This window comes from Hyla sarda, chromosome 9, assembly GCF_029499605.1.
Source record: "Hyla sarda isolate aHylSar1 chromosome 9, aHylSar1.hap1, whole genome shotgun sequence".
Taxonomy (NCBI): domain Eukaryota; kingdom Metazoa; phylum Chordata; class Amphibia; order Anura; family Hylidae; genus Hyla; species Hyla sarda.
The window spans coordinates 87,942,863-87,961,616 of record NC_079197.1 but is presented as its reverse complement, the minus strand read 5'-3'; the positions used below and the strand labels follow the sequence as shown (position 1 = coordinate 87,961,616).

Below are 18,754 nucleotides of genomic sequence, written 5' to 3'. Positions count from 1 at the left end.
GGGGGGATGATGACGAGTCAATAAGTTTTTCCCAGGTTTTTGGGGTGAAATTAGAGGCCTCGGTTTATGTTCGGGTCGGCTTATACTCAAGTATATGTTATTTAAGGTGTATTTCTATATTTCAGGATCTTAATTGACTCCTGAAACTTTCCATTTTGTAATATTCAGCCTAAAGACAAACCTCATCAATGTGAGCAGAATGTTTAAGGAATATGTGTTAAATAAGCTTAATTCATTTGACCAAAATACAGTTGCATCTTAGGGTCCATAGTACACTTAAATGGGTATTCCCATCTCAAGATTAGCTGTTATGACAACAAGCTCCCTAAGAATAGGGAACAAATTGTCCCAGAATTAATTGCGTGCACCATACATGCGTGGCCGGTACTCCATTTTCTTCTTTATGAGCCGGCTTACATAGTAGAGTTCAGCATTCAGCAACATTTAGCAGCCACATAGGGAATGAATGGGGCACTGAATGCGCATGCACAGTGAGCACCATTTATTTGGGGCATATATATATATATATATATATATATAACCTAAGTTAAGCAGTCATTTCTTTAAGTAGCGACGAGAACTGGGCACCATCAAAACAATAGTGGTGGAGATCAGACAGGTGAGTATGCTTTCTTTTCTTTTTTTTTATATGTTTTAAGTGCTGGACAACCGCTTTAAGGCTAAGTTTCCACTTGGATTTTTTTCTGTCAGTTTTTGGAAAATTGCCACTGCAGTTTTTGAGCCAAAACCAGAAGTGTATTCAAAAGGAATGGGAAATATAATGGAAGGACTTACACTTCTCCTCCCTTATGGATCCACTTCTGACTTTGGCTCAAAGACTGCAGTGACAGTTTTCCAGAAATTGCCAGAAAAAAAAAACAAGTGGAAACTTAGCCTAATAAATTTATTAGTGTGAAGGTTTTGACTTAAAAATAACATGATTTCATTTATGATTCTTTTTTAATAGCCTATAATGATGACAAACAAATTGCTACAAATGTGGAATGCACACCAGGAGAATATTTCCTTCAAGAAGGAGAGGAACATGAAGAAAGAAAAGCCTGCCAGTTCCGTCGCTCAATGTTAAAGAACTGTTCTGGAATTGAGGACCCAAGTTTTGGCTTTTCTCATGGAAAACCATGCATTTTACTAAAAATGAACCGGGTAAATCTAAGTAAAGGTTTAATGTAATTCTAAAAAAAACTGTTGACATGTCACACATAGTGCTGAGACCCCCCCCTGATAGCTATCACTTGGAGAAGTCTGCAACAGCGCGCTTTACTCCTGGCTCGGCGCTCAGTCCTTCTCATAGCAGGAGTCAGGTTCAATAGACTTACAATAGAGTCTGTCTCCTGTAATGAGACAGATTGAGCATAGGGTCACATACTTCTCCTGGCTCTATCTAGAGATTGGACGGGGTCTCAGCACTGAGACCCTGACCAAGTCAAACTTTTCACATGTCAGAGTGACAGATAGAGTCAGTGAAGCATTGCTCAGAAGATAGCATAGTTTTTTCCTTTACACTTAATATTATATGTGTGCAGAACATGAATGTGGAGTATAAACATTAGGGAGAGTAAAGATCATCAGCACAACATGGTAGGTTTCTGTTCTAATTTCTTCAACAAATCTGACAAATGTAAATATTACATTTAAGCGAATCTCAGACTCATTTCAGGTCTGATTCTTTAATTGGCCATTCAGTGTGTAAGACAGAAGTAGTAATGTCAAAGTAACATCATCATATACCAATGGATTTTTATGCTTTTTAAAATAAAAAATGCCCAAAAATTATTCCATTTTGGGAGCAGCCTGATGGTATCGGAAGAAGCAAAGTGGTCCAAAAAAAATACCCTTTTTGGGGAGTAGCAACAGGTTAAGTGTTATTTTAAAGAAAATACTGTATATATGACTTTTTACAGTTGTCAAAAAAAATCCCTTTTTGTGAGCAGCTGTAGGTTTGTTCATTTCTATTGTGCAGCCAGAGTAGGGTTTCAAGCAGCAGCAGTGTAGTATAGAACATTATGGACAATGCATGGGCTGTGTAGGGCTAGCAGTAGCTGCAGCTGCAGTCCAGTATGGAAAATAATGCCCTGGAACTACAGGATAAAGCTGGAAATATGGCTACATGAATGGTATTAGTATTAGCAGCAGCAGGTGGAGAGATATTTGAAATACTGGCAGAAGCAGAAATACTGTATGGAGATGGGTGGCTGTGTAGGGCAAGTAGCAATGGCCCCATAGGTAGTAGTAGCTGCAGCGAGTATAGCATGAAATGTTATGGGGAAAGTCTGGAAATATGGTTCTGCAGAGAGCAATTAGAAGAGGCATCCACAAAGTAAATTTTAAGTTTTTTTTCTCCACAATCCAAGAACATATTGATAGGTTTATTTGCAACTAATATTATAAGGAGATTTAATTATGGAGGAAAAAAAAACACAGCTCCAACATAGTTTTCATTTTAATTAAATAGGCCCTAAGAAAATTTTTATTTTACTTTTTTTTTTAAAGCATACATAGACACAGACTGAACTATAACAGCACTATCTGAATGCTTGCATTACACAGAATAAAATGTGTTGTCCCATTAACAATTAGCAGCACCACATTATGTTGCTATTAGAAATATGACTTATACTTTAACCTGTCTCCAAGTGACAATTTAACAAAGCTTTAGTAATGCTAGCTTGAAGGGGTATTCTGGGCAAAAACATCTTATCCCCTATCCTAAGATGTCTGATTGTGGGGGGGCCCGTCACTGGGACCCCCCACAATCTTCCCGCAGCACCCGCATGAATGGAGGGTGCATGGCGTTACGTCACATCTCCGGTCCCAGAAACCCGGATGTTTACAAAACTGGAGACGCAGCCCCGCATAAAATGCAGGTGCTGCAGGGAGAACGCAGGGGTCCCAGTGGCGGCCCCCCCCCCCCCCCCCCCCCGATCAGGCATCTTATCCCCTATCCTTTGGATAGGGGACAAGATGTTTTTGCCCCAAATACCCCTTTGATGAAGAACAATACTATTTTGGTTGCATTAAATTAGGTGCAAAATATGTGCTATCAGCAGAAAGAGTTAACATTTTCCTTAGACACAAGCTGAAGTTTAACACCACTGTAAACGTTTTAGGTGGCATTAAATTTGGAATAAAACACGGCATGGCGCTAACAGCAGGAAGAGTTGTATTTTTCAGCAGTACTGTCTCAATGCTTGCTGATGAAGTCTCACACTATCAGCCATTCATTTTTACTGAAGAATATTGTGTGCTTTAGATGCAGTCAGTCACCGCAAATAATTGGCTGCATGTTCCTGCAATGACTGCCTCACTGAGCCTGCCTAAGTCACACAGAGTCTCCCTCAGAACACTCTCATTTATTTTTCTCTTGACCACACAATAAACACACTGCTCCACTACATTGAAAACTGACTGACACCAATCCACTACACTATCTAGCTGTAACTAACTGTATGAGGGTCTATCCACAATGTTCACCCCAGGAATGTGCAGGGTTTACAGGTTGGAGTGCTTTATAGTGACTCTGACTCTACACTGTGAGACTATCACTCTTCCCTATAGTGAATCTTGATTTGTTGTCATCCATGAAGACTGGAAGACATTAAAAGCACCAGGGCACCCCCAAAGATATGTAACCCTTAATCCTTGTCATCATCCATAAACACTGGCCATTTTCAGCATGCTTGGTTTCTTAGAAATCCAGTTTGTGAATTTTGAGATAAATCTGTTTCATGCTAAAACCGTTTACTTACCTCTAACATGCCATAACTGCAAAGATCGGAAATAAGAGGCAAATAATGCTTATTTTTATTTGAATCTCATAAAGTTTATTGTCCTCCTAGATTCTTGGGTTTAAAGCCGGCTCTGGAACACCAATAACTGTGTCTTGTGAAACCTACGTAAGTAAACTGCTTTGAGTTTTAATGTCAGATTGTTATAGCACGTCACAATAAATATTGGGGATGCATGAATTAAAATAGTGGGATATAAAGGGGTTTTTCAGCCCTAAAGATTGCTTTTAAAATGGTGGATACTGATTAAAGAAGATAAGGAGTAACACTTTTTGGAGTAATGAAAAAATAACACATATTAAATGCATTATATCTTATATGCAAAGTACTAATAAATACTTAAAGAGTACCTGTCACCAAAATTTTTATATATTGTTTCTTGTGTAATTAGCTGACACTTTCCCATTCACTTTTAAAATTATCAACATAAATATGTTTAAAATGTAATAGAAAAAACAGCCACTAGGTGGCTCTGTTCTGTTCCCTGACCCAATTAATACAGTGAGTTTGGTCTCCTCCCGACCTGGCAGGAGACCAAACTCAGGAACTGTTTCTCTGCACTGAGCTTGATTGACTGCTGCACAGAGCCTCAGGAAAAGCTGCACAGAGCCTCACTGAAAGCTGCAAAGAGCCACACTGAAAGCTACAAAGAGCCTGAGGTCTTCTATTTATCACAGCACTGCAACAATGTGAAGGCAGAAGTGGTCCCCCAGCAGGCTTCAGGAGATTGTTCTATGTGAGGAAGCATAAAGGTATGATACAGAGCTTTTTTAAACTCTGAACAAAAATGTAAGGGTGGGAGGGATGTTAGGAGTAGTTAGGGAACATAGCCTGAGTTAGTTTAGAAAAGTTCATTTGGTGACAGGTACTTTTTAACAGCACAATGGACCTTCAAGTTGAAGTCATCATGACCTTGTCCCAAGCCCTGAATTACATTTCGAAAGCCTCAATGTGGTCAAGGCAAAAGCAGTTAAAGCAGACTTCAGGAACAGGTCAATGTAAGCATCAGGATCCCATTTAGCAATTGTGTGAAACGAGTAGACGTCATAATTACAAATTATGAACATGGGGCTCTGAACAGAGGAAATGCTAAACAAAATTAGCTCTATGTGTTTGTGTCACTTATCCCTTTCCATTTAAATAGCAACCTCTTATAGGCAGGTACCTTTTTTCATGAGTCTGTTTGTTTTGGTTACTTGTCATTTCACTTTGCTGCAAACCTAATTGGAAAGCACTGCTGCTAATATGCACTATATGGACAAAGCTATTGGTACACCTACGTGTTACAACTAAAAGAGCTTTTAGATCATCCTATTTTAAATCCATCGAGATTAAAAGGGTATTCCAGGATGTTTTTTCTTAAGCCTTTGAGCCCATGACGCCAAGTTATAATACTGTGTAATATGTCTCTATTACCTCTGTGCGTCGCTTTGTTCTGTCTTCACGTACAGGACCAACACCCAGAAGCGTTAGAGTGCAAGACTTTTCATTTTACTGTCTCTGACCTTTCCCAGTATTCTGTGCAGCCAGAAACAATAACCAATCATAGCTCAGCTAACAAGCTCTGGTAAAGTGAAAGCTGAGCTATGATTGGTTGCTGTGGGAAAATCCTTCCACTTTTATTCTCCCACAGTTTGATAAATCTGGGCCATTGTCTCTGGCCGCATGGAATGCTGAAAAAGGTCATAGACAACAGTCAAATAAAAAGACCTACACTACAGCACTCCCAGGTGTGGGTCCTGTGCGTGAAAACAAGACAAAGCGGCGCACAGAGCTAATAGAATCATATTACACAGTATTATAACTTGGCCTCATGTACTCAAAAGCCAAAGCTAAAGCTAATATAGAGTTGTCACCCGGTTACAGTTATAACTGCTTCCACTTTCTACACACTTTTGAATGACTTTTTGCACAATTCAACCAGAAAAGCAATTGTGAGGTCAGACACTGATGTCGGACGAAAGGGGAAAGTTTGATGGGGATGAGGTGATCCAGTCAAGTTACATAGTTATTACAGATGAAAAAAGACACGTCCATCAACTTCAACCAATTGAGGGGAGAAGATTTGGATAAAGAGGGGGGGTATAGGTGAATCAATAAAAGGGGTATATTTAGACAATAATTCTATACTTCTATATATGCATTAACCCCTTAAGGACGCAGCTCTATTTTGCAAATCTGACCACTGTCACTTTATATATTAATAACTCTGGGATTCTTTTACCTCTCATTCTGATTCCGAGATGGTTTTTTCGTGACATATTCTACTTTAACATAGTGGTACATTTTCATCGTTACTTGCATCCTTTCTTGGTGAAAAATCCAAAAAATGTCATGAAAATTTTGAAAAGTTAGCATTTTTCAAACTTTGAAACTTTCTGCTTGTAAGGAAAATGGATATTCCAAATAAATTATATATTGATTCACAAATACAATGGGGGAGATTTATCAAAACCTGTGTAAAGGGAAAGGTGACCAGTTGCCCATAGCAACCAATCAGATCGCTTCTCTCATGTAAAAAAAAGACCTTTTAAAACTGAAAGAAGACTTCTGATTGGTTGCTATGGGCAACTGGTCACCTGTCCATTTACACAGCTTTTGATAAATCTCCCCCAATATGTCTACTTTATGTTGGCATCATAAAGTTACATTAGAGGGCTTCAAAGTATAGCAGTAATTTTAAAAATGTTCATGAAAAATGGAAAATCTGAATTTTTCAACGACCAGTTAAGTTTGAAGTGGATTTGAGGGGCCATTCTGTGAGAAATACCCCACAAATGATCCCATTATAGAAACTGCCTCCCTCAAAGTATTCAAAATGGCATTCAGAAAGTTTGTTAACCCTTTAGGTGTGGAGGAGAAAAATCAAGATCTCCATTTTTTACACTAACATGTTCATGTAGCCCAATTTTTTTAATTTTTACAAAATTTGTAGCCCAATTCCTTTCGAGTTAGGAAACACCTCATATGTTGACGTAAAGTGCTCTGCGGGCTCACAACATGGGTCAAGAGGGAAAGAGCAACTGTGGGATTTTGGAGGGCGAATTTTGCTGAAATGGTTTTTGGGGGGCATGTTGCATTTAGGAAGCCCCCATGGCGCCAGAACAGCAAAAAAAAAACAAAAAAAAAAAAACCACATGGCACACTATTTGGGAAACTACAACTCTCAAGGAACATAACAAGGGGTATAGTGAGCCTTAACACCTCACAGGTGTTTGACAGGTTTGTGTTGGAGTTGGACGTGAAAATGAAAAATTTGATTTTTAACACTAAAATGATGGTGCTACTCCAATTTTTTCATTTTCACATGGAGTAATAGGAGAAAATGGATTTGAAGCCCAATTTCTCCCAAGTAAGGAAATACTCCATATGTGAATGTAAAGTGCTCTGCTGGCGCACTGCAAGTCTCAGAACAGAAGGAGCGCCATTGGGCTTATGGAGAGAGAATTTGGTTGGATTAGAAGTCAGGGGCCATGTGCATTTACAAAGCCCCCATTGTGTCAGAACAGTAGACCCCTCCGCCTCCCCCCATGTGACCCTATTTCCGAAACTACACCCCTTATGGAATGTAATAAGGGGTGCAGTGAGCACTTACACCCCACTGGCATTTGACAGATCTTTGGAACAGTAGGCTGTGCAAATGAAAAATGACATTTTTCCTTTTCATGGACCACTGTTCAAACACATGTGGGGTGTTAATGCTCACTGTACCCCTTATTACATTCTGTGAGGGGTGTACTTTCCAAAATGGGGTCACATGTGGGGGGGCACTGTTTTGGCACCATGAGGGCATTGTAAACACACATGGCCTTCAATTCCAGCCAAATTCTCTCTCCAAAAGCCCAATGGCGCACATTCTCTTTTGATCCTGTAGTTCGCCAGCAGAGCACTTTACATCCACTTATGGGGTATTTATATACTCAGAAGAAATGGGGTTACAAATTTTGGGGGGCTTTTTCTCCTATTACCCCTTGTGAAAATAAAAAATTTGGGGTAACACCAGTATTTTAGTGAAAAAAATCTAATTTCATTTTTATGTCCAACTTTAATGAAAATTTGTCAAACACCTGTGAGGTGTTAAGGCTCATTATACCCCTTGTTACGTTCCGGTGTAGCTTCCAAAATGGGGTCACATGGGTGTTTTTTTTTCCTTTTACCCCTTTCAGCATGTTAGTTTAAAAAATGTAATTTTTTACACTAACAAACTGGTGTAGACCGCAACTTTTCCATTTCATAAGGGGTAAAAGGAGAAAAAGTCCACCAAAATTTGTAACGCAATTTTTCCCGAGTACGGAAATACCCCAAATGTGGCCCTAAACTGTTTTCTTGAAATATGACAGTGCTCCAAAGTAAGAGAGCTCCATGCGCATTTGAGGGCTAAATTACAGATTTGCATAGGGGCAGACTGAGATGCAAGCGTTAAAATTGCCTCCACCACCACAATACCCTACAGCAGTGTTTCCCAAACAGGGTGCCTCCATCTGTTGCAAAACTCCCAGCATGCCTGGACAGTCAATGGCTGTCCGGCAATGCTGGGAGTTGTTGTGCAACAACTGGAGGCTTCTTTTTGGAAACAGGGCGTATGAGACGTTTTTAAATTTTATGGGGGGGGGGGGAGAGGCTGTGTAGGGGTATGTGTATATGTAGTGTTTTACTCTTTATTTTGTGTAGGTGTAGTGTTTTCAGGATACATTCACACAGGCAGGGGTTCACAGCGAATTTCCTGCTGGGAGTTTGAGCTGCAGTGGAAAGTTTGCCACAACTCAAACTTGCAGCGGGTAACTTACTGTAAATCCCCACCCGTGTAACTGTACCCTATACATTCACATGGGGGGGGGGGGGGAGAACAAACCTCCAGCTGTTGCAAAACTACAATTCTCAGCATGGATTGACAGACCGTGCAAGCTGGGAGTTGTGATTTTGCCACAGGTAGAGGCACACTGGTGAGGAAACACAGAGTTAGGTTCTGTTACCTAATTCTGTGTTTCCTCACCAGCGTGCCTTCAGCTGTGGTAAAACTACAACTCCCAGCATGCTCTGATAGCCAAAGGGCATGCTGTGAGTTGTCGTTATGCCACAGCTTGAGGCATGCAACTATAACTCCCAGCATGCTGAGACAGCACTTTGCTGTTCGTGCATGCTGGGAGTTGTAGTTTTGCAACATCTGGAGGGCAACAGTTTAGAGACCACTGCACAGTGATCTCCCAACTGTGGCCCTCCAGATTTTGCAAAACTACAAATCCCAGCATGCCCTGACAGCCAACATCTGTCTGGGCATGCTGGGAGTTGTAGTTTAGCAACATAAGGAGGCTCACAGTTTTCAGAAATCACTGCATGGTGACAATCAGCTGTCCGAGACACTTGATGTCTACTAGACAGAAGCACTAGGATGGGTATAGGGGTCTTTGTGGGCTTGTGTGATGTTTTATTTCACACAGAACTTACACAGCTCTGCCCTCCTCACAGATCTCCCTGCACTGAGGAGATTGGAGTTGTGAAACGCAGTTTTATAACTGCCTTTGCTGTGATTGGTCAATCTGGATTGATTGACCAATCACAGCAATAGGAGGGCGGCGCCAGCCATGGGAGTTCCTACGGCTGATGTCTGTGACGATCAGCTGTCTATGATGGCTGATGTCTGTGACGATCAGCTGTCTATGACAGCTGATGTCACTTCTCTGTCACAGCATGTTTACATGCTGTGACAGTTTAGCTTCAGGACGATCCGGCTCGCCCTAATGCGTCAAGTACTCCCTGATTAGGATGAGCCGGCTCGTCCTGCGTCGGCAACCAGATAATATTATATTCTAAGTATTAGTGTAAGCCTGTTTTGAAGTCCTCAATTGTTCCTGCTGTGACCAGTTCTTGAGGTAAACTGTTCCACAGATTCACAGTTCTTATGGTAAAAAAAAAGGCTTGTCACCCCTAGAGACTAAACCTTTTTTTCTCCAGATGGAGGGAGTTCCTGCTGCCTTTTCTTTTGAAGGGTTTTGCCTAGAACAGCTTTTCACCATATTGTATGTATGGTCCAATTACAGTGGGGGGAAAAAGTATTTAGTCAGCCACCAATGGTGCAAGTTCTCCCACTTAAAAAGATGGGAGAGGCTTGTAATTTTCATCATAGGTATACCTCAACTATGAGAGACATACTGAGCAAAAAAAATCCATAAAACTACATTGTCTGATTTTTAATAATTTATTTGCAAATTATGGTGGAAAATAAGTATTTGGTCACCTACAAACAAGCAAGATTTCTGGCTCTCATAGACCTGTAACTTCTTCTTTAAGAGTCTTCTCTGTCCTCCACTTGATACCTGTAATAATGGCACCTCTTTGAAATTGTTATCAGTATAAAAGACACCTGTCCACAACCTCAAACAGTCACACTCCAAACTCCTCTATGACCAAGACCAAAGAGCTGTCAAAGGACACCAGAAACAAAATTGTAGACCTGCACCAGGCTGGGAAGACTGAATCTGCAATAGGCAAGCAGCTTGGTGTGAAGTAATCAACTGTGGGAGCAACTATTAGAAAATGGAAGACATACAAGACCACTGATAATCTCCCTCGATCTGGGGCTCCACGCAAGATCTCACAAGAACGGGGAGCAAAAATCCCAGAACCACACAGGGGGGACCTAGTGAATGACCTGCAGAGAGCTGGGAGCAAAGTAACAAAGGCTACATCACTAACACACTACGCCGCAAGGGACTCAAATAATGCAGTGCCAGACATGTCCCCCTGCTTAATCCCTTAAGGACTCAGGATTTTTCAGTTTTTGCACTTTCGTTTTTTCCTCCTTACCTTTTAAAAATCATAACCCTTTCAATTTTCCACCTAAAAATCCATATAATGGCTTATTTTTTGCGTCGCCAATTCTACTTTGCAGTGACATTAGTCATTTTACCCAAAAATGCACGGCAAAACGGAAAAAAAAATCATTGTGCGACAAAATCGAAAAAAAAACGCCATTTTGTAACTTTTGGGGGCTTCCGTTTCTACGCAGTGCATATTTCGGTAAAAATTACGCCTTATCTTTATTCTGTAGGTCCATACGGTTAAAATGATACCCTACTTATATAGGTTTGATTTTGTCGCACTTCTGGAAAAAATCATAACTACATGCAGGAAAATTTATACGTTTAAAAATGTCATCTTCTGACCCCTATAACTTTTTTATTTTTCCACGTACAGGGCGGTATGAGGACTCATTTTTTGCGCCGTGATCAGAAGTTTTTATCGGTATGATTTTTGTTTTGATCGGACTTTTTGATCACTTTTTATTCATTTTTTAATGTTATAAAAAGTGACCAAAATACGCTTTTTTGGACTTTGGAATTTTTTTGCGCATACGCCATTGACCGTACGGCTTAATTAATGATATATTTTTATAGTTCGGACATTTACGCACGCGGCGATGTTACGCCTAGCGCTCCGGGTCCCCGCTCCTCCCCGGAGCGCTCACGGCGTCTCCTTCCCTGCAGCTCCCCGGTCAGTTCCGCTGACCGGGAGCGCTGCTCTGTCCTGGCCGTTGGGGATGCGATTCGCACAGCGGGACGCGCCCGCTCGCGAATCGCATCCCAGGTCACTTACCCGTTCCCGTCCCCTGCTGTCATGTGCTGGCGCGCGCGGCTCCGCTCTCTAGGGCGCGCGCGCGCCAGCTCCCTGAGACTTAAAGGGCCAGTGCACCAATGATTGGTGCCTGGCCCAATTAGCTTAATTGGTTCCCACCTGTTCCCTGGCTATATCTAGTCTCCTCCCTAGCACTCCCTTGCCGGATCTTGTTGCCTTAGTGCCAGTGAAAGCGTTCCTTGTGTGTTTAATAGCCTGTGTACCAGTACCCTTGCTATCTCCCCTGACTACGAACCTTGCCGCCTGCCCCCGACCTTCTGCTACGTCCGACCTTGCTACTGCCTACTCCCTTGTACCTCGCCTTTCTTCAGTATCTTCAGCAGCCAGAGAGGTGAGCCGTTGCTAGTGGATACGACCTGGTCACTACCGCCGCAGCAAGACCATCCCGCTTTGCGGCGGGCTCTGGTGAAAACCTGTAGTGGCTTAGAACCGGTCCACTAGCGCGGCCCTCACCAATCCCTCTCTGGCACAGAGGATCCACCTCCTGCCAGCCGGCATCGTGACAGTAGATCCGGCCATGGATCCCGCTGAAGTTCCTCTGCCAGCTGCCGCCGACCTCCCTTCATTGGTCGCCCGACAAGAGCACCAGCTGTCGTACTTGACCACCATGCTACAGCAGCTCCAGTCACAGCAACAGCAGCAACAGTCACAGCTACAGCAAGTTCAGTCTCAGCTACAGCAGCAACAACCATCTCCTCCGCCAGCTCCTGCTCCCCTTCCGCAGCGACTGGCCACTCCTAGCCTCCGCCTGTCTTTGCCAGACAAATTTAATGGGGACTCTAAGTTTTGCCGTGGCTTCCTTTCGCAATGTTCTCTGCACTTGGAGATGATGTCGGACCTGTTTCCTACTGAAAGGTCTAAGGTGGCTTTCGTAGTCAGCCTTCTGTCCGGAAAAGCCCTGTCATGGGCCACACCGCTCTGGGACCGCAATGACCCCGTCACTGCCTCTGTACACTCCTTCTTCTCGGAAATCCGAAGTGTCTTTGAGGAACCTGCCCGAGCCTCTTCTGCTGAGACTGCCCTGTTGAACCTGGTCCAGGGTAATTCTTCCGTTGGCGAGTATGCCGTACAGTTCCGTACACTTGCTTCAGAATTGTCCTGGAATAATGAGGCCCTCTGCGCGACCTTCAAAAAAGGCCTATCCAGCAACATTAAAGATGTTCTGGCCGCACGAGAGACTCCTGCTAGCCTGCATGAACTCATTCATCTAGCCACTCGCATTGACATGCGTTTTTCTGAGAGGCATCAAGAGCTCCGCCAGGAAAAAGACTTAGATCTCTGGCCACCTCTCCCACAGTCTCCACTGCAATCTGCGCCTAGGCCTCCCGCCGAGGAGGCCATGCAAGTGGATCGGTCTCGCCTGACCCTGGAAGAGAGGAATCGCCGTAAGGAAGAGAATCTTTGTCTGTACTGTGCCAGTACTGAACATTTTCTGGTGGATTGCCCAATCCGTCCTCCACGTCTGGGAAACGCACGCTCGCACTCAGCTCTCGTGGGTGTGGCGTCTCTTGATGCCAAGTCGGCTTCTCCACGTCTCACGGTACCTGTTCGGATTTCCACTTCAGCCAGCTCTCCCCTCTCAGCCGTGGCCTGCCTGGACTCTGGAGCTTCTGGGAATTTTGTTCGGGACTCCTTTGTGAATAAATTCCGTATTCCGGTGACCCGTCTTGTCAAGCCACTCCACATTTCCGCGGTCAACGGAGCCAGGTTGGACTGTACCATACGTTTCCGCACGGAGCCCCTTCTTATGAGCATCGGATCTCATCACGAGAGGATTGAACTTTTGGTCCTCCCCAATTGCACCTCGGAGATTCTCCTTGGACTTCCCTGGCTTCAACTTCATTCCCCAACCCTGGATTGGTCCACTGGGGAGATCAAGAGTTGGGGGTCCTCTTGTTCCAAGAACTGTCTAAAACCGGTTCCCAGTAACCCTTGCCGTAACTCTGTGGTTCCTCCTGTACCCGGTCCCCCTAAGGTCATTAAGGACTCTGCCTGCCACAGGAAATGCCCTTCCCCCCCTCCCAGTTCCATCAGGCAAGCTTCTGTGTCCCCTCATGGCCCTCGTCCTGGTGTCACACTGCCCCGTGCCAGGTCCCGCCCTCTGCCCTCTCTCCCCATTCCTACTCCTGCGGTTCTGCCTGCCGTTGAGGAATCCCTCCATCCTTTCCCGGTGTCCTCATCCCAGGGGAGGCAGTTACCCGATAAAGAGAAGGGGAGACCTAAGGGGGGGGGTACTGTTACGCCTAGCGCTCCGGGTCCCCGCTCCTCCCCGGAGCGCTCACGGCGTCTCCTTCCCTGCAGCTCCCCGGTCAGTTCCGCTGACCGGGAGCGCTGCTCTGTCCTGGCCGTTGGGGATGCGATTCGCACAGCGGGACGCGCCCGCTCGCGAATCGCATCCCAGGTCACTTACCCGTTCCCGTCCCCTGCTGTCATGTGCTGGCGCGCGCGGCTCCGCTCTCTAGGGCGCGCGCGCGCCAGCTCCCTGAGACTTAAAGGGCCAGTGCACCAATGATTGGTGCCTGGCCCAATTAGCTTAATTGGTTCCCACCTGTTCCCTGGCTATATCTAGTCTCCTCCCTAGCACTCCCTTGCCGGATCTTGTTGCCTTAGTGCCAGTGAAAGCGTTCCTTGTGTGTTTAATAGCCTGTGTACCAGTACCCTTGCTATCTCCCCTGACTACGAACCTTGCCGCCTGCCCCCGACCTTCTGCTACGTCCGACCTTGCTACTGCCTACTCCCTTGTACCTCGCCTTTCTTCAGTATCTTCAGCAGCCAGAGAGGTGAGCCGTTGCTAGTGGATACGACCTGGTCACTACCGCCGCAGCAAGACCATCCCGCTTTGCGGCGGGCTCTGGTGAAAACCTGTAGTGGCTTAGAACCGGTCCACTAGCGCGGCCCTCACCAATCCCTCTCTGGCACAGAGGATCCACCTCCTGCCAGCCGGCATCGTGACAGGCGATACCACATATGTTTATTTATTTATTTTTTTACACTGTTTTATTTTTTTTATGGGAAAAGGGGGGTGATTCAAACTTTTTTTAGGGAAGGGGTTAAATGACCTTTATTAACACTTTTCTTTTACTTTTTTTTTGCAGTGTTATAGGTCCCATAGGGACCTATAACACTGCACACACTGATCTCTCATCCTGATCACAGGCGTGTATTAACACGCCTGTGATCAGCATTATCGGCGCTTGACTGCTCCTGCCTGGATCTCAGGCACGGAGCAGTCATTCGTCGATCGGACACCGAGGAGGCAGGTAAGAGCCCTCCCGGTGTCCGATCAGCTGTTCGGGACGCCGCGATTTCACCGCGGCGGTCCCGAACAGCCCGACTGAGCAGCCGGGATACTTTCAGTTTCCCTTTAGAAGCGGCGGTCAGCTTTGACCGCCGCTTCTAAAGGGTTAATACCGCACATCGCCGCGATCGGCGATGTGTGGTATTAGCCGCGGGTCCCGGCCGTTGATTAGCGCCGAGACCGACACGATATGATGCGGGATCGCGGCGCGATCCCGCTTCATATCGCGGGAGCCGGCGCAGGACGTAAATATACGTCCTGCGTCGTTAAGGGGTTAAGCAAGTACATGTCCAGGCCTGTCTGAAGTTTGCAAGAGAGCATTTGGATGATCCAGAAGAGGATTGGGAGAATGTCATATGGTCAGATGAAACCAAAGTAGAATTTTTTTGGTAAAAACTCAACTTGTCATGCTTGGAGGAGAAAGAATACTGGGTTGCATCCAAAGAACACCATACCTACTGTGAAGCATGGAGGTGGAAACATTATGCTTTGGGGCTGTTTTTCAGCAAAGGGACCAGGACGACTGATCCGTGTAAAGGAAAGAATGAATGGGGCCATGTATCGTGAGATTTTGAGTGAAAACCACCTTCCATCAGCAAAGGCATTTAAGATGAAACGTTGCTGGGTCTTTCAGCATGACTATGATCCCAAACACACCACCCGGGCAACGAAGGAGTGGCTTCGTAAGAAGCTTTTTAAGGTCCTGGAGTGGCCTAGATCTCAACCCCATAGAAAACCTTTGGAGGGAGTTGAAAGTTCATGTTGCCCAGCGACAGCCCCAAATCATCACTGCTCTAGAGGAAATCTGCATGGAGGATTGGGCCAAAATACCAGCAACAGTGTGTGAAAACCTTGTTTGACTTCTGTCATTGACCAAATACTTGTTTTCCACCATAATTTACAAATACATTTCAGACAATGTGATTTTATGGATTATGGATATTTTTTTCTCATTATGTGTCTCATAGTTGAGGTATATCTATGATGAAAATTACAGGCCTCTCTCATCTTTTTAAGTGGGAGAACTTGCACAATTGATGGCTGACTAAATACTTTTTTCCCCCACTGTATATACCTAAAGAGGTTGATCATGCTTCCCCTTTAACCCCTTAAGGACCAGGCCAATTTTCGATGTTGCTCTTTTATTTTTTCCTCCTCACCTATTAATAGTCAAAACTCTTTTATTTTTTCATTTACACACTCATATGAGGGCTTGTTTTTGTGGGACTAATTGTACTTTGTAATGTCTTCATTCATTTTTCCATAACATATACTCCAAATGTGGGAAAAAAATATTTGTGAGATGAAATTGAAAAATGTTTTTGCAAATTTGGGGTGGTATAATTTGTACGCCATTCACACAGTGGTCAAATTAACATGTATTCTTGATACTTTAGATCATCACGATTAAACCAATACCCAATTTATATAGTTTGCATCATGTTTTACTACTTTTAAAGAATTCTAAACTTTATTTTTCTGGAGTTTACATGGTTCACCGTACAGGAGAAATAATGTTTTATTTTAAAAGTTCGGACAATTATCAAATATGTTTAATTTTATTATTTTTTATAAAAAAATTTACATGGTAAAAGGGGGGGTTAAACTTTTAAGATGGAAGGGTTAATGGGTGTTTTTTAAACTTTTATTTTACTTTTAATTTTATTTTTTTTTACACTTTATTAGTCCCCTTAGGGACTAATACACATCATTGGTCAACAGGTTAAATGTATCTTTTAAAGACTAAGTAAATTGAATTATTTTTTTACTTACAAATAAGATCCTTCTTGCCTTATCAATTTTGTTGCAGATCTTTAGACCTTTTCCGCTCCAGAGCATCCTTTCTAACAACCAGTGCCCAGAACTAAACAGTATACTCCAGATAAGGCTGCACCAATGCTTGATAAAGCAGTAATATTATGTCCCTGTCCCCTAAGTCCATGTCTCTTTTAAAACATGACAATATCCTTCTGGCCTCATGATCTAGTAGTACACCCAGATCATTCTCTACCAGTGACTCCACTGCCGAAAGAATAATCTTGCTTATTCTTTCGAGCAGAATACTGCGTGAACTACATTGTGGTCTATTGGGATCGATAATGTCTGTGTGGTCCAGTGGTCAGACAGAGTATTTACATACATTAGGAACTTTATCATTAACACATGTATTACTGTATTAATTTAGCATTGTGTAGTTGGGTTGTTTTTAAAACTGAATAGCAGTTTTACTTGAAAATAGTATAGCAGTATTGTGTGGGGTATATATGGCACTGTATGGTGGTGTTATATGCATATCATATAGATTTATTATAAAATCAATATATGGCTGTTTTATTCAGTTAATTACTTCTTGTATATCCGTATTTTTCTATTCTAGAAAGCAGCTGATGGTGATTTAGGAGAAGTTAAATTTTATCCAGTAAATTACTTTGACCTTATGTACTTCCCTTACTATGGAAAGCTTAGGCATGTAAGTATGTTTTTATATGACATATTATTTTCAAGCCTTTCTCGCCACCGCTCTAGCCTTAACCCCTTAAGGACCCAGCCATTTTACACCTTAGGACCCAGCCATTTTTTGCACATATGACCACTGTCAATTTAAACATTAATAACTCTGGAATGCTTTTAGTTATCAATTTGATTCCGAGATTGTTTTTTTGTGACATATTCTACTTTAACATAGTGGTAAAATTTTGTGGTAACTTGCATGCTTTCTTGGTGAAAAATCCCCAAATTTGATGAAAATTTTGAATTTTTCTAACTTTGAAGCTCTCTGCTTGCAAGGAAAATGGATATTCCAAATTTTTTTTTTATTCACAATACAATATGTCCACTTTATGTTTGCATCATAAAATTGACGTGTTTCTACTTTTGGAAGACACCAGAGGGCTTCAAAGTTCAGCAGCAATTTTCAAATTTTTCACCAAATTTCCAAACTCACAATTTTTCAGGGACCAGTTCAGGTTTGAAGTGGATTTGAAGGGTCTTCATTTTAGAAATACCCCACAAATGACCCCATTATAAAAACCGCACCCCCCAAAATATTCAAAATGACATTCAGTCAGGTTTTAACCCTTTAGGTGTTTCACAGGAATAGCAGCAAAGTGAACGAGAAAATTCACAATCTTCATTTTTTACACTCGCATGTTCTTGTAGACCCAATTTTTGAATTTTTACAAGGGGTAAAAGGAGAAAGTTTATACTTGTATTTGTAGCCCAATTTCTCTCAAGTAAGCACATACCTCATATGTCTATGTAAAGTGTTCGGCGGGCGCAGTAGAGGCTCAGAAGCGAAGGAGCGACAAGGGGATTTTGGAGAGTACGTTTTTCTGAAATGGTTTTTGTGGGGCATGTTGCATTTAGGAAGCCCCTATGGTGCCAGAACAGCAAAAAAAAAAAAAAAAAACACATGCCATACCATTTTGGAAACTAGACCCCTTGAGGAACATAACAAGGCATAAAGTGAGCCTTAATACCCCACAGGTGTTTCACGACTTTTGCATACGTAAAAAAAAATTCACAAAAATGTGTGTTTCCCCCCAAATTTCACATTTTTGCAAGGGTTAATAGCAGAAAATACCCCCAAAAAATTTGTAACCCCATCGCTTCTGAGTATGGAGGTACCCCATAAGTTGACCTGAAGTGCACTACGGGCGAACTACAATGCTCAGAAGAGAAGGAGTCATATTTGGCTTTTTGAGAGCAAATTTTGCTCGGGGGCATGTCGCATTTAGGAAGTCCCTATGGTGCCAGGACAGCAAAAAATACCCACATGGCATACCATTTTGGAAACTAGACCCCTTGAGGAACGTAACAAGGGCTACAGTGAGCATTTACCCCCCACTGGTGTCTGTCAGATCTTTGGAACAGTGGGCTGTACAACATTTTTAATTTGCACAGCCCACTGTTCCAAATATCTGTCAGACACCAGTGGGGTGTAAATTCTCACTGCACCCCTCATTACATTCTGTGAGGGGTGTAGTTTCCTAAATGGGGTAGCATGTGGGGTTTTGTT

At 43.1% G+C, this 18,754-nt stretch overlaps 1 protein-coding gene across 2 annotated transcripts in view; it reads left to right on the top strand.

Annotated features, from left to right (window-relative positions):
• Positions 1–18,754, top strand: part of ATP1B4 (ATPase Na+/K+ transporting family member beta 4) — a 176,786-nt gene that overhangs the window by 150,157 nt on the left and 7,875 nt on the right. For both annotated transcript variants that reach the window (XM_056538679.1, XM_056538680.1), the window contains exons 6-8: positions 968–1,164; positions 3,858–3,914; positions 17,114–17,206. In XM_056538679.1, coding sequence (XP_056394654.1) covers positions 968–1,164; positions 3,858–3,914; positions 17,114–17,206 — 347 coding nt within the window. The remainder of the gene's footprint in view (positions 1–967; positions 1,165–3,857; positions 3,915–17,113; positions 17,207–18,754) is intronic.